At 39.4% G+C, this 27,130-nt stretch overlaps 2 protein-coding genes across 4 annotated transcripts; one reads left to right on the top strand and one right to left on the bottom strand.

The window, feature by feature from the left end:
* Positions 1-1,146: 1,146 nt before the first annotated feature.
* On the bottom strand, positions 1,147-24,134 carry kiaa0753 (KIAA0753 ortholog). 3 transcript variants are annotated; one of them, XM_082502781.1, is made up of 19 exons: positions 23,244-24,134; positions 22,051-22,209; positions 19,566-19,859; positions 19,200-19,461; positions 18,947-19,056; positions 18,789-18,851; positions 18,146-18,367; positions 17,440-17,620; positions 16,660-16,841; positions 16,223-16,353; positions 15,562-15,714; positions 14,279-14,368; positions 12,564-12,651; positions 12,308-12,382; positions 12,019-12,189; positions 11,723-11,804; positions 11,355-11,475; positions 5,935-6,162; positions 1,147-1,930 (listed from the first exon to the last, which is right to left on the bottom strand). In XM_082502781.1, the coding sequence occupies exons 2-19, from the start codon at positions 22,186-22,188 to the stop codon at positions 1,777-1,779; spliced, it is 2,745 nt and encodes a 914-aa protein (XP_082358907.1). In that variant the 5' UTR covers positions 22,189-22,209; positions 23,244-24,134; the 3' UTR covers positions 1,147-1,776. The 3 variants fall into 3 exon arrangements, with proteins under 3 accessions (XP_082358907.1, XP_082358906.1, XP_082358908.1); XM_082502780.1 differs by lacking the exon at positions 23,244-24,134 and adding an exon at positions 22,694-22,715; XM_082502782.1 differs by lacking the exon at positions 23,244-24,134 and having other exon boundaries at positions 16,660-16,838; positions 22,051-22,680.
* Positions 22,729-26,516, top strand: txndc17 (thioredoxin domain containing 17). The gene is made up of 4 exons (XM_082502791.1): positions 22,729-22,975; positions 24,574-24,655; positions 25,804-25,879; positions 26,003-26,516. Exons 1-4 carry the CDS (start codon positions 22,831-22,833, stop codon positions 26,069-26,071), a joined length of 372 nt encoding a protein of 123 aa, XP_082358917.1. The 5' UTR covers positions 22,729-22,830; the 3' UTR covers positions 26,072-26,516.
* Positions 26,517-27,130: the final 614 nt, after the last annotated feature.

The raw sequence follows: 27,130 nt of genomic DNA, 5'->3' as shown, positions 1-27,130 counted from the left end.
TCAGTGATGGCCAGCATCTCAGCAGAAATCATCCCTCAGATACTGCATCTTCGACAGAACATCCCCCGAGAGGAGCAAACATGACTAACAAGCAAGGATCCATCTGTTGTAAACACTGAGCAAAACAGACCCGACTGCCACAAAGCAACTTTAACGCACCTACATGCCAAAGTGCCCCTGCGAACGTGAATATATTGCAGTCAGTGTTCTGATAATGAGTCAGCGCTGACCGTTGGCAAGGTCGAATCTCTGTGATCATTTGAAATTATAATGATGAGCAAAACTGTTCTAATTCTGGTCTTTCCACAGTAATATGTTTGTGCATGGTGGTTACAGCATTAACGCTGAAAAATCAAGGACATCCAAGTCGACCACAGTAAAGCCTCAAAGATCAAAACAGTTTGGTCTTACTGTAAGATTTGCTAAGCTGCTCCCTGATGTTAAGTAGTGCTGACAAAGCAAATATACACTGATTTGTCTTTTAAACGTCTCCTGAACTATAAAAGCTAAAAATAATCATAAATCAACTCATTATTTTATGGTCTTTGATGTTTCCCAGTCGCATGTCAGAGCTACCTGCCTTCCTTATACCTATGTAAAGACAGCAACACCTCCCTCACATTGAACGTACCAGTTTGTATTTATCAGAGATCACAAAGGGGAAATGTGCACTGTGCATGAGACTGTTAAAGCTTGCATGCATTCTGACGCCCTCATACACACAAACACACACACACAAAAACACACAACACAGCCTGAGAGGAAATACGGGGCAGCTGATTCCGTGTGAGCTAATTCATTCAGTCACTGTATGTCCCCAATCAAAGGCTGGTCCCCACAGGCCAGTGCAGCATCTGCATGTGCCCCCATTGCTCTATTTGCCTGGCTTTCATGTTGCTCTCAAGGGACTCAGACATTTTCTCAGCCTGTCAAGTTTGTCCTGTTTAATTTGTGCTACACATTTTACCACAATTAAGAAAGAAAAGCACAGAAAAGAGAATTATTAAAATAGTTCTCAACCAAGTTCAAAAGCCTGAAAAAGGAAAAAAGAATCCCTAACCATACCCTTATCACTTTCCTTTCATGTGGTCCAACCCTCAGAGTGGACAGAGATTACAGGGATAACACATTAAATTTAGAGGGAAGTATTTTTTCTGTGCTGAGACGCTTTATTTGGACATTAAAATGAATGAGAAATCAATTTACAAGACCTTAAGCGCACCATGTCCTTGGCTTTCTACATCAGTTTGGTGGAAACCGTATGCAATTAATTTATTTCCATATGCCAATGTGAAAATAATAAGTGTGAGTAATCCTCAGGGAGATTTAGACCAAGTGCAAGGGGACGGCTGTAATCTTATAATCCTCTGTAATGTTCTAATGGTCTCTCTAAGCTTATCTACACTAAACTAACTTTCCCAGAGGTATGCAAACACAGATACAGATGGACCAAAAGAAGTAATGTGACTAATGCTCCCTGTGTAACTCAACAATCTCTTCTGCCGAGCTTTATAATAAAATCTGTGATCCCAGTAAAATAAAATCATATTGTGTCATTGCAGAAGTTACCTATGAACGTGTTTTTAGACCTTTGTCTAAGATCAAATAAATAAAAACTTTCAAAAATAAAATATCTGATTGTAAAACATACAATACTCTATATAAAAATAATAAATAATAGTAGTCCAGGGTTTGACAAGGTAAAAATTTCCATCCACAGCAAACATAATATCAAAGGTTTTAAAGATAATGCTGCATCCATCATGCTGCAGCATCCTATTGTCCGGAAAACGCTGCAGCTGAAGCGGGTGGTGACCGGAGCGGCTGCAGGAACTCAGAGGTGAAGACGGCCTCAGCATACTCCTCCACGACATCCTGAAACTCTGCTGCCACGTCAGCCAGAGCCTCCGACAGCAACTCGTCAGCCAAGCTGTGAGAGGATAAGAGGTGCAGATGTTAGAAAACATGGTTATTTTCCTTAAATCATATATAACCTGTATAAAAAAAAAAAAAAGTCTTCTAAAATTTGAAAATGTATACGCTTCAATTTGGTAGAATTCATTTGTGGCATCAAAACAAATCACATATGACAATGGTATTTATGTTGCTGCTGCTCCTGCTATTTTCGGTCTTCTCACAAGATTTTAGGCTAGAAATTTTGAAAGACATGCAAAATAAAAAGGTCAGTGGGCCTGAAAACAATGGCAAATGCAAATCACTTGAAACATGTCCTTTGTGCGCAGTGGTTATAATTTCAAAGTAAATGTAAATCATCAGTCTTGCGTCATTATCTTCAAAAATGCAGAAGGTCAAATTAAAGCTGATTTCTCTGAACAAATGTGGTATCTGTTTTTTTAAGAGGTGCACATGCAAAACTTAGTTTAAAAACATAAAACAGAGCAAAATAACTCTGAAGCCTCGTGAACTGTGTGCAGCACCAAGCTAAATTTCAGTGTTTGATCATTATCTGGGTCAGCACACACACACACACACACACACGCACACACACAGGCAGAGACTGAGGCAGGGACATAGAGGATGAGGGAAAATGGGAAACACTTTCACATATCCACTGAAACGTCAGTGCAACAAAACTATCAGAGTAATTGTGCGTTTTTGAACTCCCTGTTCCTCTAAAGGGTCATGACAAGAACACTTTGCTCACAGCACCATATAGCGAGAGAAATCCAGAGAAGAATGTGCCGCTGTGGTTTGGGAACAGGCATTATAAAATATCATTAACATCAATATACAAGGAACCGTGCTTGCCCTTCTGAATTACTCCAAGTTATCTTTATATTTAACACACCAGTGACTGCACAGTGTACCGTTTATGCTAATGTATGAAAATCAAAATAAAAAAGCAGATTTATACAAAGTGAACTAGGATCCTAGGACCCTACCACTAAGTTTTATTTACATGCATAAAGAAATTCAAATAGCTGTTTTGGCAGTGCTGACGTCTTTCTATCTTGCAATCAGTCTGTTAGCAGACAGAATGAATGAGATCCTCCAGGTGGTAAGGCTCCACAGCAGCACAGGGCTGCTCATTACCATCTCATCACACAGAAAGCTTTCTGCGCTGTGTCAGAGCAGCAGGGGTCATACTAGTCTATACGTATGCCTTCTCCGTCTCCAAAAACACTGAGATAATTGGATGGTTTCTCACGCAATATCTTGTTGTTGTTTTTTCTAAGTACAGATTCATGTCTTAAAAACTTTGGCTTTTTGATGTGAAACTGATAATGAGCCAGTGACACAGTCAGCCAGATGCCATGGGTGGGACTGGACAGTTTTTCAGATCTAAACTTAAGAAAGACAGTTTATCGAGCTGTTTGGTATCCCAAACAGCTTTCAGAAGTTTAGAACTCATATATTAAACGCATAAGTTCAATATGTTCACAATGATGGCACGAAGCCAGCGTTGCACCAGCAGCGGCCTGTCAAGTATCTAAGTTTGTGAGTGGGAGAGAAGACCGGCGGCGAACAACAGAGGCGCACTATGCAAACCATAAACTCTGCATGATCCTCTCTGAGTGAGCGCCTCCTGCTGTGCACAGTGTCCGTCAATCGCATCCAGGAACAAAATAAATAACAGAAAGGACAGATCTGCTTCAGCGTGGTTCTAGTTACAAACACTAAGCATGTCATATCATTAATGTGTAGGACAACTTAAAAAAACTCATATTTCACTCTGAAACTGCTGCAGCGTTGAAGAGACTCATTCATAGCAAATAGTTATATTAGGTGGAAAATGTCATTGTTTGAGGGCGTTCTAGATGAAACTGAACACTGAAAAAGGTCCTGCTGAGAGCTAATGCCCCTTAATAAAGATATACATGAACACTTAATGTGCATTTAGAAGGATAACTTATTCTGAGAGAGGAAGCTGTAACTTCACAACCAGTGTTTATGTCTGTCATCATCGGACACTGGTGCAGGACAGAAATCAACCAACATCCATAATGCAATCCTTGTTGTTGCCTGTGTGGTGGCCAAGGAAGGTAACTTCATAATTTGTGTCAAAGGAAGCAGAAACACAGTAAAGCACGCACAACAGGATCTCCTGCTCTCCATCAGTCTTATAGCAAATGAATCAGCCATCGCTGCGTTCACAATTTCAATTCACTGATTGTGTTGGAAATGACTGTAAAGAGGTCAGAATGTTAGGCCATGGCAAAGAAAAATCTAACTGGGCAGCACTGCTACTTTGTCTCTCATGTTGGACCGAGCACAGACTGACTTACTCTCACATCCTATGGTACACAGAAAGGCACTCCAGAGGGTCATCAACATGGCCCAAAAAATCATTGGACATCCTCTTCCCTCCCTGAAGGACCTGTACAGCACTCGCTGTCTCAAGCGGGCACGCAGCATCCTACGGGACTGCACACACCCAGGACACCGGGTGTTTAAGCTGCTGCCGTCTGGCAGGAGGTTCAGGCTGCTGAGGTCCCGAACAAATAGACTCAGGGACAGCTTTTACAACAGGGCAATAGCCCTGATCAATGTAAATAGCTGACCTGACTGGATACCTCCCTGGACTTTTTAGGGGGAGGTAACAATGTTTAAAACGATAACAATAATATTTATATTTATAACAAGGTGCAATAATAATTAATGTGCAATAATAACAGTGTGCAATACACATACACTTATTCTTCTTTTTTATACTAAGTTAATATACTGTGTTGTGTTGTTTGTTACGTTGTGATGTGTCATATCGTGTCGTGTTATATGTAGTGTCGACGTAGGACAGTTTTTCCAATTTCATTGTACTACTGTACTATGTATGACTGTGCAATGACAATAAAGAGTTATCTTATCTTATCTTATCTTATCTTACAAAGTGACATAGCAGAAGGGCCAGCAATAGCAGATTAGCATGCTAACACAGAAGGAGATGAGTGCAACACAAGACATAATGTCCAGCTATCTATTTTCTTAACAGCATGTCCAATTCAGGGTCGCGGGAGGGCTGGAGGCTATCCCGGCTGTCACAGTACAAATGCTGGGGTACACCCTAGACAGTTTGCTAGTCTACTGCAGGGCTAACACAGAGAGAAACACAAACATAGCTGTAGATGTGAGCATGCAGTATTTTACAACCAATTAATCAATCACTAATTAACCTAACATGCATGTCTTTGGGCAGCAAACGGAGTATCTAGAAATAACCCAAGCAGGCACAGGGAATACCCACACAGAAAGGACCCAGATGGTCAGTGAATTTGAACTCTGGACTCTCTTGCTGTGAAAAAACAAGGCTAACCACTGCACTGTGCCATCCAATATACAAAGCAAAGGTAGCACTAGTGGAGATCTATGCACACATGTAATGTCACAGGTGTTAAATGTAAATGTTTCAAGCTGTTTTTCTCCTATACTGCCATGTTACATATTTACCTTTAAGCTTAAGCTAAACACAAAACAAGAAGGCTCGAGCGGTTGAGGGAGCTTATAAAAATCTTTATCTATAGCACTGTATTGAGATCCCTCCCCAGACCATACAAGCCCCACTCACACCTTGACCCATGTGACCATAATGACTCATGTGATGTTAGGATGGAGCAGCGAATTGACACCTTGGCTCACGTGACTCTAATCACTCACATAATGACAAGGTGGGTCAGTGACTCTCACCTTCAGTGGGACAACCCCACTAAGAGGTAAATTCCTGAGACTCCCTATCAGCTTTTATAACTGAAAAAGCCTCTTGGATGAAAGGTGAAACATCTTTAAAAATCTAAAAATACAACTGCAGTTGTCTTAAACTCAAGCACTTTAGACTATCACGATGACTGAGACAGATCATAACTGCAATGCATACTTCAAACACTGGTGGCAATCAGCCAGTGCAAACAAAATTCCCTGATCATGTTTATGCACATGTCTCATTAGCTTAAGTCATTATTAAAACAATCAGTTTTCTACCCGTCTGCAACGGCCCAGGGGTCGAAGCTGCCCACAGCCTCATGAGCCACAGCGCGCAGGTAAGCCTCATAGTCTTCCCGGTACTGCCGAATGCCTCTCAGCATGCTGCCTGGCACTGAGATAACAGGCGCCTTGCTTCCCTCCAGAGGGCCAGGGAACATGGTGTTGTTTGCAGGATGCTGCTCATCTTGGGATGCCTCCTCTGTCAGGCTGTTCTCACACAGGAAGCTGCGAATGTGGAAAAACAAGACGATGCTCAGAAGGTGAGACCAAGAAACATATTTTTTCAATATCTCAAAATTGTATTTTCAGTTCAATTCAGTTTTATATCATTTTAAAGGCACTTTAGGGCAGGTAAAAAGCTCATAATATTATAGAAAGAGTGAGAATCCCATTGAGAAAGCAACACGATGAGAAGATGACCTCTAAGAGATGTTTATGTGGAGAAAAGGTAACTGCAGTAGAACACAAACTGAGGGTGTAGATGATGAATTTAGGAGAGGTGTCAGAGTGCAAGCAGCTCTCTTGCTTGCCCCTTGCTCAGAATGAGCAGGGGCTCAGCTGGGCATCGCCGTGGTCTGGCTTTATAATCCTCTCTGCTTTGACAAATCAGCCTGGCTCTTGCAATGGCGCTCACTGTGCTATATTTAGTGTTGCAGCAGCTCCAAAGCAAAGTGCCTCTCTATTGTGCTCCCTGGGCCTCAGCTAAACTTGTTTCAGTGTTGACTATTCGGGCTGCAACCCATGGGGTGGCCATAAATATCAAAGTGCCAGCACAGCGAACCATGCTTCCAGTCTGAAATGGGTCGATTTACTGTTTGACAGGAAAAACAACAATTCTGTACCCTGCAAACTCGCTTATTTTTAAAGTCGCAATGGCTCCCACGCTTCTGAAAAGAAAATAGACTAGCCTGTGTTTTCTGTGAATGAAAACCATTCAGATACTTTGGCACAAAAGACCATCTGCAAAGCAAGATTGGTCTTGCATAACAATCTGTGAAAAGGTGATATGAGTGCTGAGAAAAAGATTTGCAAATTAAATATCACGACAAATTCTTAGTAATAGTTTGTTACTCTATTGTGCCGTATGAAATTCACTCGAAACTGAATGAGACATCCATGATGAACCTTCATTTCATTAATCTGTGCTTTCACAACTCTGTGTACCTTTCTGTTTGGCTAGTGCATACAAGTACCAAAATGCTGAAACACTAACAAAACATCCTCTATCCATCACGTTGTAGCACCTGCAACTTGGCCTGCACACCGGATTTACACAAACCCAAACAAGCAAGCAGCATTAGCCATTAGCGCGATCACCTCAGGTTTGTCTTCTCATTTCTCAACAAAAGCTAAAGCCACGCAGAGCCTGGCAAAGATGGGACCTGGCACAGGACGGTGCCATATGTGATATATCAAAAGGGATGCAAGCTGGGCTGAAGCTGAGTCAGATAAAACCACAAGTGGCTGAGAGATAGTAAGGGGGTGATTCAAGCGAGGCTCAATGAACCCTCAGTGACAGCGGGGAAGATCAGTGTGGAAAGAAACAGGTGGAGGATACTGGGGGGAAAAAAACAAAAACAAAACAACAGAAACCCTCAATATTCCAAAAAGAAAATCCTCTTTTATAATATTGCACTGGACTGATTTAAATGTGGGTGCAGAACTTAGAAGACATCACAACTAAAAATCCACCAGGTTACAAAGTGACGACATACAGGAGGGGACAACTGTAGCCACAGAGGAAAAAGGTGGGAGAGAGCAGTGTGAAATAAATAAATAAAATAAATGCACGGTTTTTAATTTTTCTGAGTGAGCTTCTTATCTTTTTATTGATTTGCTTGACTAGCTGATGGAGCTGTAGGGGGGATGGGGGAGACTGAGGTTTGGGCTCCTCACCATGGATACATAAATCTTATCTGCTGCTCTGCTGATGTGTTAAAAGATTGTCTCCGTGGTTGTTTGACAGCGCTCGCACAGGCACCTGAACAAAGACACCCAAGGTAAGAAGCGCGTGCTGTTTTGGAAAGAGTATTTAGCGTGACAAAGGCAGCGTTACGCCTGGTTAGAGTCAGTGGAAGTGTTAAAACCCTCTGGGCTCTCCTGTCATTACTAAGTAACCCGACTATAGTCAGCATAGATTAAAAGAAAAGAACAGAGTAGCAGCACTCACTAAATATAAAACTATTTTATTCTTTCAGTTAGTATTCTTTTGAAAACTCCCGATCAATTCTCACCTTCCTTGGCTCAGTGCTTACAGAAAACCAGCTTACTTAATACAAAAATCAGGAAACCGATAACCGATACCATGTGACAATGTCCCTCTTAGCTATAAAACAGTAGCACCTAAGAAGCCTCCATTGATAGTCACACTGAGAAAATTATGCAGCTTTATTTCCGTGGCATGTTTTTTTCCCCCATGGTGTGTATAAATATGTGTGTGAGGCACAAAATGACGAGCATGTCGCCTGATGTGTCTCTCAGGACTGAAAAATGTGGGCTGTAAACAACAACTCAGGGCTGAGAGAACACACATGATGAGCTCTTTGCTCATTTTCCCGTTCCCAAATTAAACCTCACCATTCTGCTACACTGAACACCAGGACAGTCAACACTGACAGAGGATTAACACAATCCCACATCAGCACGAAAAACAAACCACATTTTTAACCACAGGTTTCGATCCGAGGGCTGTGGAAGCAACAGGAAAGAGCTGCAGTTGTGAAAAGCTGCTTATCAAAATAACTTTCCTAAATGTCTGGAAAATGATGCTCCTTAGAGAGCAACCAGTGGGATGACCTGCTGCTCTCTGGCATCAGTTTTAGAATTACCATTATTTCTCAAGACCTGATCATTTTGGTGAGAGAGGTGAACTATTTGGCAGTTGTAGTTGTGATTATTATACAAAGGGCTGCTGCGCACACAATCTGACATAACCTAAAGTTATAAAGCAACAACAGTTAAATTTAGCGTATAGACTGCAACAACATAAGGCGAGGCTTTTTAACTTACAGAGCATCCTTGGTGGTTTGCTTCCGCATTAGCTTTTCATCCCTTCATCTGCGCTGGTATGTGTTGCACTATGTGACACCTGGGCCTCTTTATCCTTCAGCACAGGTAGCCAAAGCATCTCCCTTACAGCTCAGTTCATTTTACGAAGCAACTCTGTGTCCCCCAAAGACAGCTCTGTAAAACAATGTGCCTAATAAACACAATTTCTCTCCCCATCTCACTCCAAACGACTCCCTACTTCCAACTTTATTACTTCTAAGGGGGACAAAGCACTGTGAAAAAAGAGACACTGTAGGTGGACAACAAGTTCCTTCTTGCACTTTAGAAAGAAACCAAACAAACAATCTGTCAGTGTCTTGCAGGGAGGTTTATTCTTTCGCAAGTTAGATAGTGCAGTAGTCATGGAGTAAGTGCTGAACAGGCTGGGTCATGCTTCATTTAGAGAATAGAGAATGGGGACAATATATAGAATCCTTTTTTCATATGCAAATGAGTACAATTACTACATTACAAGCAACCTCAGAGCCTAAAAATACTACGCATACAAGAGCTAATGGCACGACCACCATCAGTCTCGTCTTACTGCCTTTATTGGACTAGATAAGTTGACGAGCATCTTATGGTTAAAAAAAAAGAAAAAGAAAGAAAGAAAAAGGATTCTGTGATGGCATGTGTGACTCAGCAGACAGCGAAGCTATCCACCCTCTGTGCTGCTGAATTTCTCTGTCAACCTCACTGATTTCACTAAGAGACTAAATCGATCTGTGTACCAACAGAAACCAGCTGCATTTTTCTCTAAGCATGACCAAGAAATTTCAAATGCTTTCAAACAAAAAAAACAAGTAAATACAGATAAAACATGCCTTGCAAAAAGCTGAAATACTGAGCCGATTAATTATTCACTGATATCTATGTGAATTTAAATTTAATTCAATTATCACCAACTGTTTTGTTATGGTACAATCGTCCCTTTTTCTGAATACACAGCACAACCGAATTACTATTTATCTTGTGATAATAACTCAAGGGGCTCAATACACACAATCACCTTGTGTGTTCTTTTATTCATAAGCATTCTAGTCAACTTGTTTACTAAGATTAGTACTTGCTTTCAAATCAAAGTGTTTTTCTATTGATCCATGTCAAAAAAAAAATCAAAAACAAAAAAACAAACACCAATCACATCCACTGTGATTTAATGTGTCAACCAAAACAAAACACATAAAGGTCCAGTGGGCTGCCAGCACTTGTTAGAGGAGCTGTAATTCAGACTGAGGATGAAAGTGCTGCAGACGGGTCTGTTCTGAGCTACAGTGATTCAAGGTGTTTCAGAACAAATGAGCTAGCAGTTATCAAATGACTGTCCCCGTTAAGAAGCTGGAAGGCTTGATGCCTCTAAAATGAACAGCTAATTAAAAAAAAAGACACCTCTCAAAAAAGCACCTGTGTTATGTTTGCCAGAGAACAGAGTTATTGCTTGATAGATGCATTAAGAACAGTTAAGCAAAGTGGCTCTTAAGGCAAAGTTTCCATCAAGTGAAGTGAACCCGAGGCAGATGAAGACTGACAGACTTTAATTTGCTAATGTTTGCAGCTTGAATTTGTTAAAAGTATCCTGCTGGCTTGTCTGTGTCAACAACTTCTAGTCCCTTCCAGTCTCTTTTCTCTTTCCTTCCAAGTTCCTCGTTAATTTAAGCAGTATAGCAGCTGCAGCTAAAGCCCTGGGCAGTGGAGGGTCTCCCTGTGGAGTCTGCTGCCAGAGTCAGGAATAGAGTCTGCCCTGGGTACAGTAGCCACCAAGTGAGTTTTGCAGGATGAGTAAGGACTCCCAGTGGAACAGTGATTACAGGGCACACACGTCATGTGGAAAAAGACTAAATGTGTATAGCTGGGAAAAAAAGAACATTAACCACTTCCTTGTCATTGAGTCTAGAGGTGCAATTAAACCAGCACTGAATTACTTCCTGTGGAAGATGCCGTTTGTTTCTCTTCATTACAGCATCAGCAACTAAAGCAAGTCATTAAAGGTAATTTGATATGTAATTTGTCTCATAAGATTTCATTAAAAGTCACCTGATACTTTCCAAGTAATTAAAATCCACCATTTACATATTTGCATTTGTTAAAAAAAGGGAGTATATCATAATTTTGTGCAATCAGGAGCATTGAGCTGAGCTATGATGACCAATAATTGAGGCTAAGACCTATAATTTCAGCTCAAATGATTGGAAAGGGAGTTAAATAGGTCAAACCTTAATACTGGGCTCCAGTTAATATTCTGAGAACACTCCAAAATTTCCCTGCTGACTTTTCAAGACGAATTAAACAGCAATGAATGGAAGCCATCAGCTAAAGATGAGACATAGAAATGACTTGTGCAGTAAAGGGGAAAAGACAGAGAAACCCACCCAGTCATGACAGGTTTCTCAAGGACAATATCCGCTGCAGAGGTCTGCTTCAGCACTGGATTTGTGAGCCTAATTGGCTGAGGAGAGGCTGGCCTGGAGCTGGGGGCATGGGACTGGGATCCTGAGAAGAAGAGAGAGAAAGCAAAAGAAGGGAGAAATGTTAAGAGGGATGGGTGGAGCAAGGAGCAGACAGATAGAAAGACAAAAGGACAACAGCATACATCTGGCCTTTTCAGTTGTAGCACTGTCTCCACCTACAGGAAAGGTCTGTGAAATAACTTTCTAGGTTTTGCACTTGCAGATAACATTTTTTGTTTAAGTGCAGAAATCGTCTGTTTTTGGCTTTTTTTTTTTTTTTTTTTTTTTACCTGCTGGTCCTGGTTGTTTCAAGTAAAGAGGGTCTGAATAGGTGATAGAAGCAAACCGTCTCCTCACTTCTTCCTGATCCCGCTGTCAGAGACACAGAGAACCAGATTCTATAAACACAGCATCCTACTGACAAAGAGCCTTGTCAAACAAATTGAACGGTGTAATCAAGTCTGGAAAATGCATCAGTATTCAGACGCAGACCACAGCTGTCATAACAGCTCATTATAAACACTAAACCAGTAACCAGTGACCTTTCAAATTCCATAGTGACCTTTCACTGGTGGGTCCCTCTCACCTGTATCTCCTCCATACGAAGCAGCATACTCTCCAGGGTTGGGGCCTGCAGCATGTCCTGGGCCATGCCCTGCAGCTGTCTGTCTGTCCTAACTGTCCACGCCACCCGGGCGGTGTCCTCTAACAAATCGTCCAGCAGCTCTTCACTCAGCTGCTCAGCACTTTCTTCTGCCTGTAAATGGCAATAATTACAAAAAAAAATAAATACAAGTGTTGTGAGTTTAGCTGCACAGTTTTTAAATCATTGCCATGATAAACTTAAATGTCAAATCTCCTGTAGTGAAGCTCACCCTCTCTGCGGCCTGTTCAGGCACTCGACTCCTCAGTGGAGAGTTCATTCTGTTGTTCCTGGACTCACCAATTTGCTGAAGGCACAATAAAAATCTCAGTTTATTTTACGAGGCAAATCTGAAGCCAAACACACGCATACACACAAACTTAGATTTATTTAATCATTCACATGCAACAACTGTCACCCTTGTCTTTAGGAGGTTTATAAAAGGAAGAAATTCTGGCACTAGCTGGACAGCAGATAAGTCCTCCTACCTGGGCTTCATCCAGAAGGGGCTGAATTCTCTCTCTGGCCTTCTGCTCAGCTCTCTCAGCCCACTGAGTTGGCGAGACAACTTCAGACCTGTGAACCAAAACACACCCACACTGCAAGCTGTCACAGAAGTTCTGAAGCTGAGCTGCTTTAACTTAAAGACACAAAATTTAAAAAAAAAAAAAAAAAAAAAAGTATTTACATAAAGTATAGTTAAAAATATATTTGGAATTTTAGCCCACCTTGGGTTCAGAATTAATTAAAAGATTGAATTTCTCTGATTAAGAAACAAAAAACTTTCTGCCAAGCTTTTAAAATAACTATCCGTTTGAGTCGAATAAAACATTCTCATTACTGGAAATGCATGAGAGAATTAATTAATCATCACTATCAATCATTATCATTGACAGCTAAATGTATTCACACACAACAGAAATAGTCATCAGGCTCAGTGTTTTTTAAATTATTCACATTAATCTGTAATTATAATAGGCATATAAGGTCAAAACTGTCAAACTCTTTGCTGGCATTATATTGAATGGTTACGTTCACTGTTGAAACCAATTTAAAAAAAAGCCATAAAGGCTGACATGCCAGTTAAGAGTTTCACCAGCTGAGAGCAGCTGGAAGCATAAAAGACTCACTAAGTGTGACATAAGCATTTTATTCAAAATGCAGCCTGTTGATTGTATTGATGTCTATTGTGTCCAACTTATCACCTGTAAACAAGTGAAGCAGTTTAGTGCTTTTACTTGTCACAGTGGCAGGAGGAAAAAAAAAAAATCAGATATAGTGACTCTTTATACATCTAATTTAAACACTTTAACACTTTTCTGCAGCTTTCTTTAGCTTTAAAACAGAAACAAACAAACAAACAAACAAACAAACAAACAAAAAGAACCTGCCATGGGTATAACACACAGGCAAAACAGATCTGTAATAATGGTGAATTTTCATTCAATTTTCCATGTAACACACTATGTGCAAATTTGTTAATGTTACGTAACCCATAAAACTATAGAGGCTGCATGTGTTCTTAATTAACATTACATGTTTCCTGCAGTGGTATTCCCCTCTTGACAAGGTGAGTAAATAAAGAGCAGGCCTACACGTCTTTGTGACAGAGAACACAGTAGCGTTAACCCACACATTCACAGTAGTGTAATTAAGTGTTGACTTTGCTCTGTGCACATTGCGTTTTGTTGCCAGCCTTTTAAAGTTGGGCTCTCCAGTGACTAATTAACAAATACACAACGGTCTATAGGAACATATGCTCTCCTTGGTGCTGAATGGATGCGCTGCAATCACAGTCTGCATTATTTTCCACTCATTGTTTTGTTCTGTTGTCAGTAGATAATGTTGCCCATGTTGTAATTCCCAGAGTAAATGCTCCTTTGATTGTGAGCACAATGAACCGAGTGGGAAATGTTTTTCTTCTTAAACAGCATAAATGCCAAGTATTTACAAAGGTTAAAGGGCAAGTGCATATATCGCTATATATACACACACACTGTACTTACTTTTTTATGTCATTAATTAATCCCTTTTATTTCGGTCAGAGGGAGTTTGTTATTATCCCATAGTGTCTGCAGAGGTTGCAATTAGGGGGCACATGAAATAAAAAAGTTTTTTGGCTATATTAATATTCACCATGACTTTAAGCCTTCATTACCTTGGATCCAAATCTGCTAAAACAATAATTTTATTAGTACTGTACCTTAATCTCTGAATGCGTTCAGCCTCTTCTTTACTCAGCTGGTTCAGCTCTTGCAGTCTCTGCGCAGTCATCTTATCTAGCCAAGCTTTCCTGCATCACCCAGGCAATCATCAAATGAAGCAAAATGTAAGCTCAAAGAAGCTTTGCACATAAATAATTTATAATCCTCATCTTTAATCACGCTGATAGCCACTGATTAATAAGAAAGCACAACTGCAGTAATTAAGATTTGATTAAACGGAGACATATGTGGAACACTCAATCAATGAGGTGCTTATAAAACAGGCAAACTATTAATCACTCAAAAAGAGAAATGGCCTCAATCTAGCTGGCACCTAGATTAATTTATTGGAAAGAATTAACTTTGAATTAGAATCAGAGTATTGCCTCTGGCTCTCAGCAAGTGGGGTCTGACATAAAGGTTAGAAATGGCTCTCTGAATGTTCTCATTAATGTTCCTTTTTCCTAGATTCCACCCATGTGGCATTTTGCTATGACAGATAATCTAATGTGAGAAGCAGAAATGACACAGATTACAAGGTAATCTGAAAAAATATATTTATAATAAGTAGAAGCGATAAAAGCTGGGACAGGCAGATTTTTCGCCATCAGGCAAAAATTCCTAACTAAACTTCTGCATATTAGTTGGGCTCCATTATCAGGTTTTAAGAAAACCTAGCCAATTATATTAGATTCTGGCCAATCAGAGGTCCTTTCAGAGAGTCAAAAAGTGCAGATGCACATGCAGATCACTAGTGCATTTGCATCCCTAGAGAGAAGAAAGCCTGAGCCAGTGTTGGAAAATATTGCAGGAAAAGTTGACGGTCCCTCACTAGCAACAGCTGCCTCTGGCCTGCAACGCACCACAGTAACAGGAAAACAGACTTATCAAAACACATTTATATCTAATATTATGGTCACAGGTCCTGCTCATACGGGAGCCAAGTTTTTGCCTTTTTTCCACTATCACTGTAAGAACAGCCATGAAGGATGTGTAATTTATGGTTCAAAGCTTTGATTTTATATGTAACATCTCAGACTGTTATCATGAAAGCAAGAGTAATTAGGCCTTTTTCTAAACTAAACCAACCAGCTTACACATAGCTTCTGCAATGGGCACAAGACTGTGATCATCTGCAGGGAGCGAGCTTAGGACAGAGGAGAGCTGATGGAAGAGAGATTAACTTTCACATTTTATTTCCCTATTGTTCCCGATTACTGCCAACCCGTGTATTTAAAATAAGGTTAAAAAAAAAAAAAAAACTTTGGGAGGTAAGGTTCACCTTAATGCTTCATTCTGAGCTTCTTTCTTCCTTTGTGAGCTTAGGCCTGGCTCAGTTGCCAAACTACCTCCAGGCCTCTGCTTTGGAGGGTCTGGTGAGGATTTCACTGGAGAAAAGAGACAACGAGGCTCTGGTCTTCCCCTTTGTGGGGATCTGCTGATAGCAGAGAATGATGAATGGGTTAAAAAATGTAAACAGAAAGATGCTATATTACACAACTCAATGGAAAGCGAAAGAGCAATTTTTATTTTGACACTTACATCTCTTATACTATATTTACCAAATTACTTTTTTTTTCTTCGGATTTTCCTTATAAGCAACTGTCATCAATGAAAAATGAAAAATTTGGTGCATATGGCATGTGCTGCACTTTACCAGTAACATTGAATACAATCTACAATCCTATAATGTATACAACCTCTTAGTCCATCAGATAATCTGATTATGCCTACCTGCATCCACAATTTGATTGAAATTCATAAAGAGATAATTGTGTAAAATGGTCTTTTTTTGGGGGGGGGGGGGTTGTCCACACATATTATTTCATACTAAATGTAAACTGTTACCTGGAGATCAGCGTTTCGGACATTAAAGCAGTACTTACATAATGACATTAATCATCGAGTGAGCCGAGGACTGCACAGAGAGATAACAGACTCACCGTTGTGGAGGAGGAGAGTGAGGAGATGTAGGTATCCAGGGCACAGAGTGCTCTTTTTGAGGGAGCTGGCTCACTCTGAGCCGAGAGGAGACTGTAGGCTGCTGGAAGCCTGTATCTTGCATCTGATTATGCTATAATAAAAATAGAAAATAAATATTTAATTATTAGTTTACATTAACCTCACATTGGTTACGTCTGATCATTGGTTTAAAAAAAAAAAAAAAAAAAAAAAAAAATTATATATATATATATATATATATATATATATATATATATATATATATATATATATATATATATATATATATATATATATATATATATATATATATGTTTTCACAGGGTATGATATCAAACAACAAATCATGTTGCTAATAACATGTTATTAAGCGTTCTCTGTGTCTTGTGAAATACTGAGTTCAGTACAAGCCCAGCACCTTTATTGTTTCAGCCGTTTTTCTCTGAGAGGGCAGCTCTTTTCTGCTGTTAGTATTGGTATGGGATCGTCTCTGCAGCTCCCTCTGCTGGACGAGGCTCTCCAGGCCAGACCGCAGCACCTCTCTTCGATTGAGGGGCTGTTGAGTAGTTTTGGGTTTCTGGGAGGCCATTCTCTTATCTGCTGACAAAAATAAAAAGTTAAACAATTTATTTGTTTTGATCTTAAGTTCAAACTAAATAAAAGTCAAAACCAAACAAGATTCTTTATCCCTTTCAGTACAATTCAATTAAGTTGAACCCTGATGGGAGCAGACAACACCACCGATTACAGAATTTGCCTGCACTCTTGACAGCCAGGTGGATGTGTGGTTTAGGTTCAGGTTTCTAGGGAGATCTAGATTGCAGATGAGGCTCACTCTAGGTGTTTATATCATCACTGCCTCTCAGCCCAATAATACCCAGCAGGACTTAACTGCTCATATACTAAACAGCAGGGGACCAAATGCCAGAGTTCTGCACTTTAAATCTTGTTTTCCTATCACTTCCTGGCTCCCTGATCAATTTTAAGCCTGGGTACAGCAATTTACGCACAGTGGGAGGCCCCAAGAGAACCGCACAGAAGCCCTTGGAGGGCTTTTATATACATAGGAGAGCAAATGGTTTGTCCTTCGTCAGCAGGCCTCTATCAACAAGTAGGTCTTAAGTTGAAATGATAATCATTAAACAACACCCAGGAAGTCTGCATTAATAAATACACAAAGCTAGTAAACAGTGCTCACCATGGAGGCCTCTTCTGGGATTTTTTGCTTTGCAAGGACCTCGAGCAATTCCTTGCAGTTTGGGACGCCTGGGTGCAGTCGTAGGAGACTTGCTGCGATGAGGAGATTTCCTTTGCGGAAGGCATGCTTGAGCCTGCATCTTTATGAGCATCTCTTGTTTACTGAGAGCAGAATCCAAAGTCTATTAAAAATGAAGTGACAGCAAAGCCTGAGATTATTCACTCAATTCAAAAAATATATATTTTCCTAAAATAAGTTTTACTTTTAGACAAATTCCACTAAATATTGATTAATCCTGCAGCACAAGTCATCTATGTTTACAGTAATATCACAAATAAACAATGTAACAAAGAAAATAACATGTAATAAAAATATATGATGCATCTGGAAAAATCATATCATTTAGGCATATTAAAATCGTATTACTACTTCGATCTGTGACCTAGAAACAGTAGCAGATACAGAATCTGTTCTTGTAATGCTCTGCTAAACCTGCACTGCAGTTAGTTGGAATTCATGCATGAATATTTGCCTTTATTAAGTAAAATAAGAAAGTAGGTTTAAAGTCGGGACCAATACAATACTGCACTGGTTTGCCACATTGAGCTTCTTTCCGCTGATTGTTTTTGCATTGTCCAGGAGCCAAGTCTACACTAGGAAAACACACATCACTCTGTGAATACAGCGGTTACATCGTGATCCTTACCTCTAGTTTCTGCAGGATGTCAAGGGCAGTCTCAGGCACAGCTGAGCCCTGGTCCACTTCAACTTTAGCTGAGCACAAAGAGAGCTGGCGAATCAGCTGCCCCAGTTCTTTGGAATAAGGAGGCACTTTGCTGTGAGACAGATCAGAGAGTTGATGGATAAAAACCTGTAAAGCCCTCAGTGCCCCACGATGTGCAGCTGCAAGCCTGTTTATCGCCATGGACTGAAAGTAAAAGAGAATGCAAATAAATTAAGAACAGAAATGTCAACTTTTTTTTTTTTAAACAAAACTCCTTCATAAAAAAAAAAATAATAAAAAATCAGACACGACTGATTTTACTCATTTAATTCAATTTTATTTATATAGTGCCAAATTACAACAGTCGCCTCAGGGCCCTCATAATGTAAGGTAAAGACCCTACAATAACAAATAAATAAAACAAATTTTAAAAAATTATAAAGATAGAACAATCAGATGCCGCCCCCTCCCTCGAGTAAGCACTTGGTGACAGTGGGAAGGAAAAACTCCCTCTTAACAATAAGAAACCTTCGGCAGAACCGAGCTCAGGAGGGGTGGCCATCTGCCGCGAGTGGCTGAGGCAGAGGGGAGAGCCATGAAGTCCAAAATGTGACTTTCTTCTCACCTTTTTAGCATCCCACATTTTCTGGCTTCGTAGTTTTTCTATATCCTCTTGTATCTCTTTTACCTGTTAAATAATGTGAGAGAACATTGTCTAGAGGAGCAGAGCAAAAGGAAATCCAGTGACAAACATTTAATGGCATTCAATAGAAATTTAAGTACCTGTTGCTGCAGAACATAAATAATACGAGCTGAGCGAGCTGCCTGTTTCTGTCTGCGTATCTCCAACTTGTTTTCCTCTTCAGGTTCTAATGACTCCTGTATTTTCTCCCCTGTTGTTTAAAAAACATTGTGCATTATTTATCAGCATCATGCATTAGTAGTGAAATCATAGGAAAAGTGTGATCATTGCAATGGGTTCCAAAATTATGATTACACTCCATGCATTTCAAGTTATAGGTGTCTTGTGGGCTACCTCTGTTAGCCAGCTCTTCCACTTTCTGAATATACAGTTCCAGTTCATTTTGCAGCCTGTGGATCTCGTGGCTTAAAGGTGCCTCTTTGTCTCCTTCTACCTGCCTAAGGCCAGGGTCTCTGGTTGGGGGTGAGCGGCTCATTCGAGGCATGGATGAAATAGGATGTTTCTGGGATGTGTGTCGTTTGGCTCCAGCTACAGTCACCTTCTCTTTTGGACTGGATGCTTTTGACATCATCTTACTTGGACTTGCTGCAAACTCCTATAAAGAGAGGAAATAAACTTCATTTGCTAAACAGGCACAAACAATTAATTTCATATTATATAAACAAGAATGTTATTATAGACAAAAAGTAATTAAATTACCTGACGGAGTTCTACATCACTTGTTTCAAAGAGTGAGGCCTCCTGAGAAGGTTTGGCCGATAATTTTGTCAGCGATTCAAGGCGCCTTCGTCTTAGATCTCGCTTGGCCTGCTTAACAGCTGCCTGAAGCCTCTCCTCAGAGAGTGTGGTGAAGCTGAAAGAGCTTCTGGTGCTATCCACATTTTCCTTAACTTCTGATACAGGCAGCAGTCGCTCTATCACAATGGGGGCAGGCAGGCCGACATGTGTGGCACGGTTTCTAGTACTTGCAGGGACGGTGTCATTGAACAGCAGCTGTGGTGTGCAAGACAGAAGTCAGTTTTATCTGGTATAATCAGTCATTATGATTAGACACAATCAGATATATTTATCAATAACAGGTATTTAGGAAATGGTGTCATTGCATATAGTTGTGGTCAGAAGGATACATACAATCATTAGGGAACATGGAACCAGAATTACCAAGAGATTCATACGATAAAGTATACCATATCATATAAATGTCGTAGTAATTTGGGGCTTTTAATGATTTCTTTCAACAGATGAGCAGATGGAATAATAATAACATCCTCTTTGTGCGAAAGCTAGATTGTTGAAACTTGGATACAACTGGATGTTGAACAGGACCATGATCTCAAACACACATCAAACCTGATTTTACAAATGATAAAACAGGCTAACGTGAAGCTTTTCGAATGGTCTTCCCAAAGCAAACAAACAAAACAAACAAATAATGGAATGATATTTTGTAATGATTGTGAAGGCACATGTTTGAAATGTTTGAAATAAAAATGAACTGAACTGAACTGAAAGCTGTGACCTTAACCCTGATGAATATTTGCGGACTGTGTAGGCTCATGCCAGGAAACTAACCAATTTAAATTAACTCTACCAATTTTATCAAGAAGAGTGAACAATTATTTAGACAGAATAATGCCAGAGGCTTGGGGGTGTATGTATATATTTGAGCCTATATGTATAATATGTGTATTAGATGGCATTCAAATATTCAGAAAATGCGCCTAATTCTAGTGCGACCATCTCATGTCATTATATTAATGCTGCTATCCTGTATATATTGTACATACTATTGTTTGAGTACTTACAATTGTTTTTTTGTACTTTTTATATTTTACATTTATATTTATTATTGAAACTTGCACCAAGGGAGTGGCACTCCAATTTCGTTGTACTCTGTACAATGACAATAAAGGCTATTCTATTCTATTCTAATTCTAGTGCGACCATCTCCAGGTCTCACTACCATCTTGTAAACCTTCCTGTAAATCCTAATGAATGAAGCCTTAGCTTGATGCTAAAATGAAATGAATGAATGAATTTTATAGTACCATATCACCCCATTAGAGCACTTCGCTCTCGCACTGCAGGCTTAGTTGTTTTTCCCAGAGTATTTAAAAGTATTTAAAAGAAAAATGGGAGGGAGAGCCTTCGGTTTTCAGGCCCCTCTTCTATGGAACCAGCTTACAGTTTGGATTCGGAAGACAAACACTATCTCTACTTTTAAGATTAGGCTTAAAACTTTCTTTTTTGCTAAAGCATATAGGTAGGGCTGGATAACGTGACCCTGAATCCTCCCTCTGCAATAGGTGCAGGCTGCTGGAGGATTCCCATGATGCATTAAGCATTTCCTTTCAGTCACCTTTCTCACTCACCATGTGTCAACAGACCTCCCTGCATTGAATCACACTTGTTTTTAAATTTCTGTCTCTCTTACAGAGCATGTCTTTTGTCCGGTCTTCCTTCTCTCACCCCAACCGGTTGCAGCAGATGGCCGCCCCTCCCTGAGCCTGGTTCTGCCTGAGGTTTCGTCCTGTTAAAATGGAATTTTTCCTTCCCACTTTCACCAAAGCACTTGCTTATAGGGGGTCATATGATGGTTGGGGTTTTTCTCTGTATGTATTATTGTAGGGTCTACAATATAAAGCGCCTTGAGGCGACTGTTGTTGTGATTTGGCGCCTATAAATAAAACTGAATTGAATTGAAATTGAATCCAACTAAAAACAGTACATGAATCTCTGGTAAACTTCACTGAGGCGCTTTACTTTGACACCAAGCTATTTACAAACATTGTGATATGAACATAGTGATATGCTTCAAACTGAAGTCTTACAAAAATCTTAAAAATGAAGAGAGAAAGGGTATTATCACAAACGCTTCACTCGCGTCTCCACCTCTTTTTCATTACTTTGAATGGTTGATCCCGGGTATTTAAATGTCTCTACCTTCACTGCCTCTACTCCTTGTAGCGATAAATATTATGACTTTCAGGACTGTAATATTCAGATTTATTGTTGACATTGTGCTGCACTCTAGGACCAGCTGATCTCAATCAACCAGCTCCAGGTCTGTGTATGTATCACTAGTATGTGGTCTTAGCTTTTCCATTTCAAATTGTATATATGCAAAGATGAACTGCATATAATAAAGATAGATGAATATTATCAGACTTTCAGTGCTGTTTACCTTGGTGTGGGAGATCCCAGCCGTTAAACCGCTGCGGCTGTGAACATTTCTGGTTGATCCTAAAGCAACCCAGTCTCTCTCTTCGCTCTGCTTTCCTGAGAAAATCCCGGGACCACTTTGCAGGGATTGTGCAGTCATTACAGCGAAAAACAGTTGTCACTGTAGTAAACAATACTAAATGTTATGCTAATGGGAGCTAATTTTGCTAACATAAAGTTAATCCAATCCAGAAACTAAATTCAGGCACTTCGCCGTCGTTAATAATCAGTTCTTCCACTTTCTGTATATGAATTATAAGTCAGCTATACGCACCGAGTGGCTAATTGAAGCATAATTAAAATACAGGACCTCGTTAATCTCTTAAATTTTAAATTTAGCTTCTCAACAGTTTGAAACGGCGCCATGACAACAACACAACCCTAAAGACGGAAGTAGTTTTTTTTAAACTACGGCTTGTCAAATAAGCCAAAAATCAACGCAAACGCTTTATAATGACGTGTGATAGAATAGGCATTCTCACTAAATATATCACATATGATATATCATATTTAAATACTGGAGAATAATTAAGTGTATAAATAAGAAAGAATATATTACAATGCGATTTCTTTTAGCGGTTACTTTAAGAACTTTTTCCACAGACCGGAAGTAGGCGTCGACTTAAGAGTATTGCTACCAGGACCAAAGTTCAGAGAAGCTGCATTGATTATTACACTTGCAGCACGGGTTAAATTTAGCAGTTTAAATTTGTGCTTTGTCACATTAGCTTTGGTTAAAATAATGGCCCATTACGAAGAAGTAAATGTACACGGGTATGATGAATTCTGTCGGGCTGTGTCTGAGAGAAAAGGGAAGGATATTTTTGCTTACTTTTCAGGGGATAAAGACAAGCAAGGAAAGAGCTGGTGTCCAGATTGTGTCAAAGGTAACCTCAGAAATCTGATACTTGGATATATTACGCAACTTACAGCCACAGCTGCTATTCTCACTGTTTTGTCGTGACTTTTTTGGTCTTAAAGACTTTGATATTTAAATGCTGCTTGACTTAGCTTTGGCTACAGTGTTAGTGATAGTGCACTCTTTTAATGGCATATTATATAGTAAAAGCATAGACATTAATCTGTCGTTATGTATTTAACGCAGTTTAGGTTTACATATAAGAAATTAGGTTTACTTAAGGATTTTACACTCACCTGCCTCTGTTTTGTACACAAGGTGATTTAAATACTGAAATACTGCACGGTTTTTGCTGTTGCCTGACGTGCTGGTCTGAGTGTTTCAGAAACTGCTGAACTTTGGGGATTTTGCTGCACAGCCAACTTTAAGGTTTACAGAGGATTAGGGCTGATTTCTGGGTGAAAATGATTTAGAATGGCCAAACTGCTTCGAGCTGATAGGAAGACAGCAGTAACTCAATGAACCACTTGCTACAGTTATAGAATGGAGAAGAGTATTTCTAAATTCACAACACATCAAAGCTGGAAGGGGATGGGCTACAGCAGCAGATGACCAGACTATGAACAGGAAAGGGAGTCTATAATTCACGCAGGCTCACCAAAATCAGGCAACAGAAGATTGAAAAATGTGTCCTGGTCAGAGTCTCAATTTCCTCTGTGGCATTCAGATCTTAGGGTCAGAATTTGACATAAAAAATGAAAGCAAGGATCCATCCTGTCGTGTATCAAAGGTTCGGGCAGATGGTGGTGTAATGCTGTGGAGGATATTTTCTTGGTACACTTTGGGTCCCATAGTACCAGCTGAGTATCATTTAATCAGTAAGCACATCCATCCCTTTATGACCACAGTGTACCCACCTTCTGGTTGCTGCCTCCTGCAGGACAATACACCATGTTACAAAGTTTAAATCATCTCGAACTGGTTTCTTGCATTTGACGCTGAGTTCACTGTACTCAAATCACCTTCCCCAATCGCCAGATGTCAATTCAACAGAGCACCATAAAATGTGATTAAATGAGAAATTTGCATCATGGATGTGCAACCTGCAAGTCTGGAGCAACTTTGTTATGCAGTCAATATGGACCAAAATCTCAGAGGGATGTTTTCAGCACCTTGTTGAATCTATGCCACAAAAATAGTGAAGCTCTGTAGGCAAAAAGAGGCAAAAAGAGGGTCCAGCCCTGTGCTAGCAAGATCTACCTAATAAAGTGACCAGTGTATGTGCATTGAAATTACAGAATGTATGTATGTATGTATGTGGTTTAGTAAATCATTTCTACACAAAAGTTTTAATTAACCAGGTGAAATGAAGAGTTTGGATATATTCTGTCTTTTTTGAATGTGACAGTGTTATTTAAATGTTATATAACAATTAAATTTTTTCACAAATGTGATTGTTATGGATGGAAAATTTGTCTAAAATGAACAGGAAAGTAACGACATTGCTTATTGCTGTTGAGATTAGAACTATTGAAAAATAACAAGTCGAGTTCTTTCTTAGCATTTCTTTATCAAAATTGCATAAAGAGCATTTTGTGCTTCATCCTGTGACTTCTACCTTTCCAGCTGAGCCAGTTGTAAGAGGACAGCTGAGTCACCTTCCGGAGGGCTCTGTTTTCATCTACTGCCAAGTTGGAGAAAGAGCCTAGTCAGTATTTTATGCTTCCTTTTTCCAGCATGTTGTGAGAAGCTGTTATTATTTCCAAATCTTTAGTCAAACAAAAGTCACGCGCTGTCACCACTATAGCACATCATGGTGCAGTTAACAGACTAAGCTTTATTTCATGTTTACTTGTTGAGAATCGCAGGTAGCCTGTCAATAAAAGGATTTTACTGTGGCACAAAAGCTTGATAGTAACTGACTGAATCTCCGTTGTAAAGTTATATAGAATTAAAAGATACATGAAACATGATGTAATTTAATTGAAATTGAAACCGATCATTGTTCTGATCAGAATTTATATTTTCATTTTCTTCAGCTGACCACAGAGCCAGTTAAACATTTCTTCTTTGGTATAAAGTGCTGTGATATTTAACATCTTCCGATGAGCTCTCATTATCACGAGCCCAGTTTACAGGAGAGACTGGCTTTTAAAGTTCCCCACCCAATTTCTAAACTAGAGAAGACTGGTTTCTAGTACTGTGTACCTTCAGAGTGGGCTGAGGCACATTCTGAACCTTTACATGCGTTTTATACTAGGAGACTTTAACTCTTTGCTACTTTTGCTATTTTCTTTGTTTGTTTGCTTTAACTAACCATACTACTTCTGTTTATGTTTTATTCCCTAATGTGAATGGAGTGTTATCATTGTGTATTGCATACATAAATCACTTTTGTAGTCTTATTGACCGCTCTAACCAACTCAAACCACTTTTATAAACACTAATGCACATTAATGATATACTGAGTGCTGTTTTGGGGGTTTATTATCTTGCTCAAAGACACTTTCACATGCGGTCTGGAAGAACCAGGAATGGAAACACTTCAGTAGTTAATTAAGTTTAACTTAACCTTTTAATTTTTCTGGAAGCAGTAAGGAAGCACAAAGTTTATCTGCAGTGTGAGAAAGACAGAGTTGTTATTGATAACTGTTTACTGTTTCTGTTTAAACAGTATGCTGTGCAAATATGCAATATCCGTTTTTGCTGTGATAATTTTTTTTTTGCCTCCCAAGAGCCATTTGTTCACATGAATGTAAAAATGTGTTTCAATGCATAGTCCAAAGTCTTGTTATGTTATTAAATGTTGTACTGTTAACTTTTAAAAGCTTCCTAATAATGTCTTTCTCACTCCAGTTGGAAGGATCCAAAGAACGATTTCAAGGAGACACTGAAGTTGACTGGAGTTCCCACACTGCTGCGATATGGCACAGTAAGAATGCATTTACCTTTATTTGTTTATGTATTTATTTAGTTAGTTATTTGTTTAATAAGGCAGCTAATATTGGATATTTCTGTAATGTTAAGCGTCGTTTCTGTGTAATCTTTGTTTCAGCCTCAGAAGTTGGTGGAGGAGGAATGTTTCAAAGCAGACCTGGTGAAGATGATGTTCACCGAGGACTGAGGAACACTGCGCTGCTTTCATCACTCAACAAAAGTTCAACATTTCAGCACTCCCCCCCCCCCCCCCCCCCCCTAAATATAATTTAAAAGTGAAATATCTCCCACTTTGATTCTGATAGAAACCAGAATTTGTTTAAGTTTGCCCCTAAAACAATACTGACTTGTTTAGGTAATGCCTATGAGATGCACGCTTTACTTGCTACCATCTTAGTACTCGGATTCTGTGATGAACTGGTGGACACTAGTTTGTGGTGAATCTGTCTTAATATTTTTATTTTATTATTATTGTGACTATTGATTTCTTTAACTTTGTTGTTGCTGTGGCTTTAAATGGAGTGACACTTATTCTTTGGGTTCCTCTTTTGATCTGTCACATATGTCTGACCATGTTTTTGTTGTGCTGTTGTGGGTGATGGATATACATGGTAAAGTTCACATACACGATGTGTTTCAGTTGTTTTTCATCTTCTATGCAACTTCGAAATAGCTGAAGCTGTGCCAGAACTTTTCATGAGTCATTCTATGGAAAATTAGTGAGTGTCACACCCTCAGAATCAGTAAATTTTTGTCATACAATAACTTTTGCAAGATAATGAATGTTCATATGTCATACTCCAAAAAACAGTCTGAGATAGAGCTCGTCAAAGTGCAAGGGTGATTTAAAATTTGGATCTTTTTAGTTTTCCTTTATTTATTTTATTTTTTGTCACTCTGGAACACCCATAACATAATAGTTACATTAGCTACCAACATCAGATCTTTCCAGGCTGAAAAGCATGTTTAATCTATTAAGAAACTGGAACCAAATTCAATTTAAACCCACTCCATTTGTCACGATCTAAAGCCAAAAGCTCTTTTTTGTTTCAGAATGATCAGTTAGTAGTTATTCGTTTAAATATTTCAACACAAACTTGATGTCAGCAACAGAAGAAAACATTGCTACTTTTTTTTTGTTTTCCGTGTTTTCTGATCACTCGCTGTAGCAAACGTAAATGGTAAAATTTGGAATTACTTATTTTAAAGCTGTTGTAATTACGAATCAGCTGACTGCGAGGGGATC

Source organism: Aulonocara stuartgranti (assembly GCF_965226115.1).
Source record: "Aulonocara stuartgranti genome assembly, chromosome: 14".
Classification (NCBI taxonomy): Eukaryota; Metazoa; Chordata; class Actinopteri; order Cichliformes; family Cichlidae; genus Aulonocara; species Aulonocara stuartgranti.
This window is presented reverse-complemented; position numbering and strand designations above follow the sequence as displayed.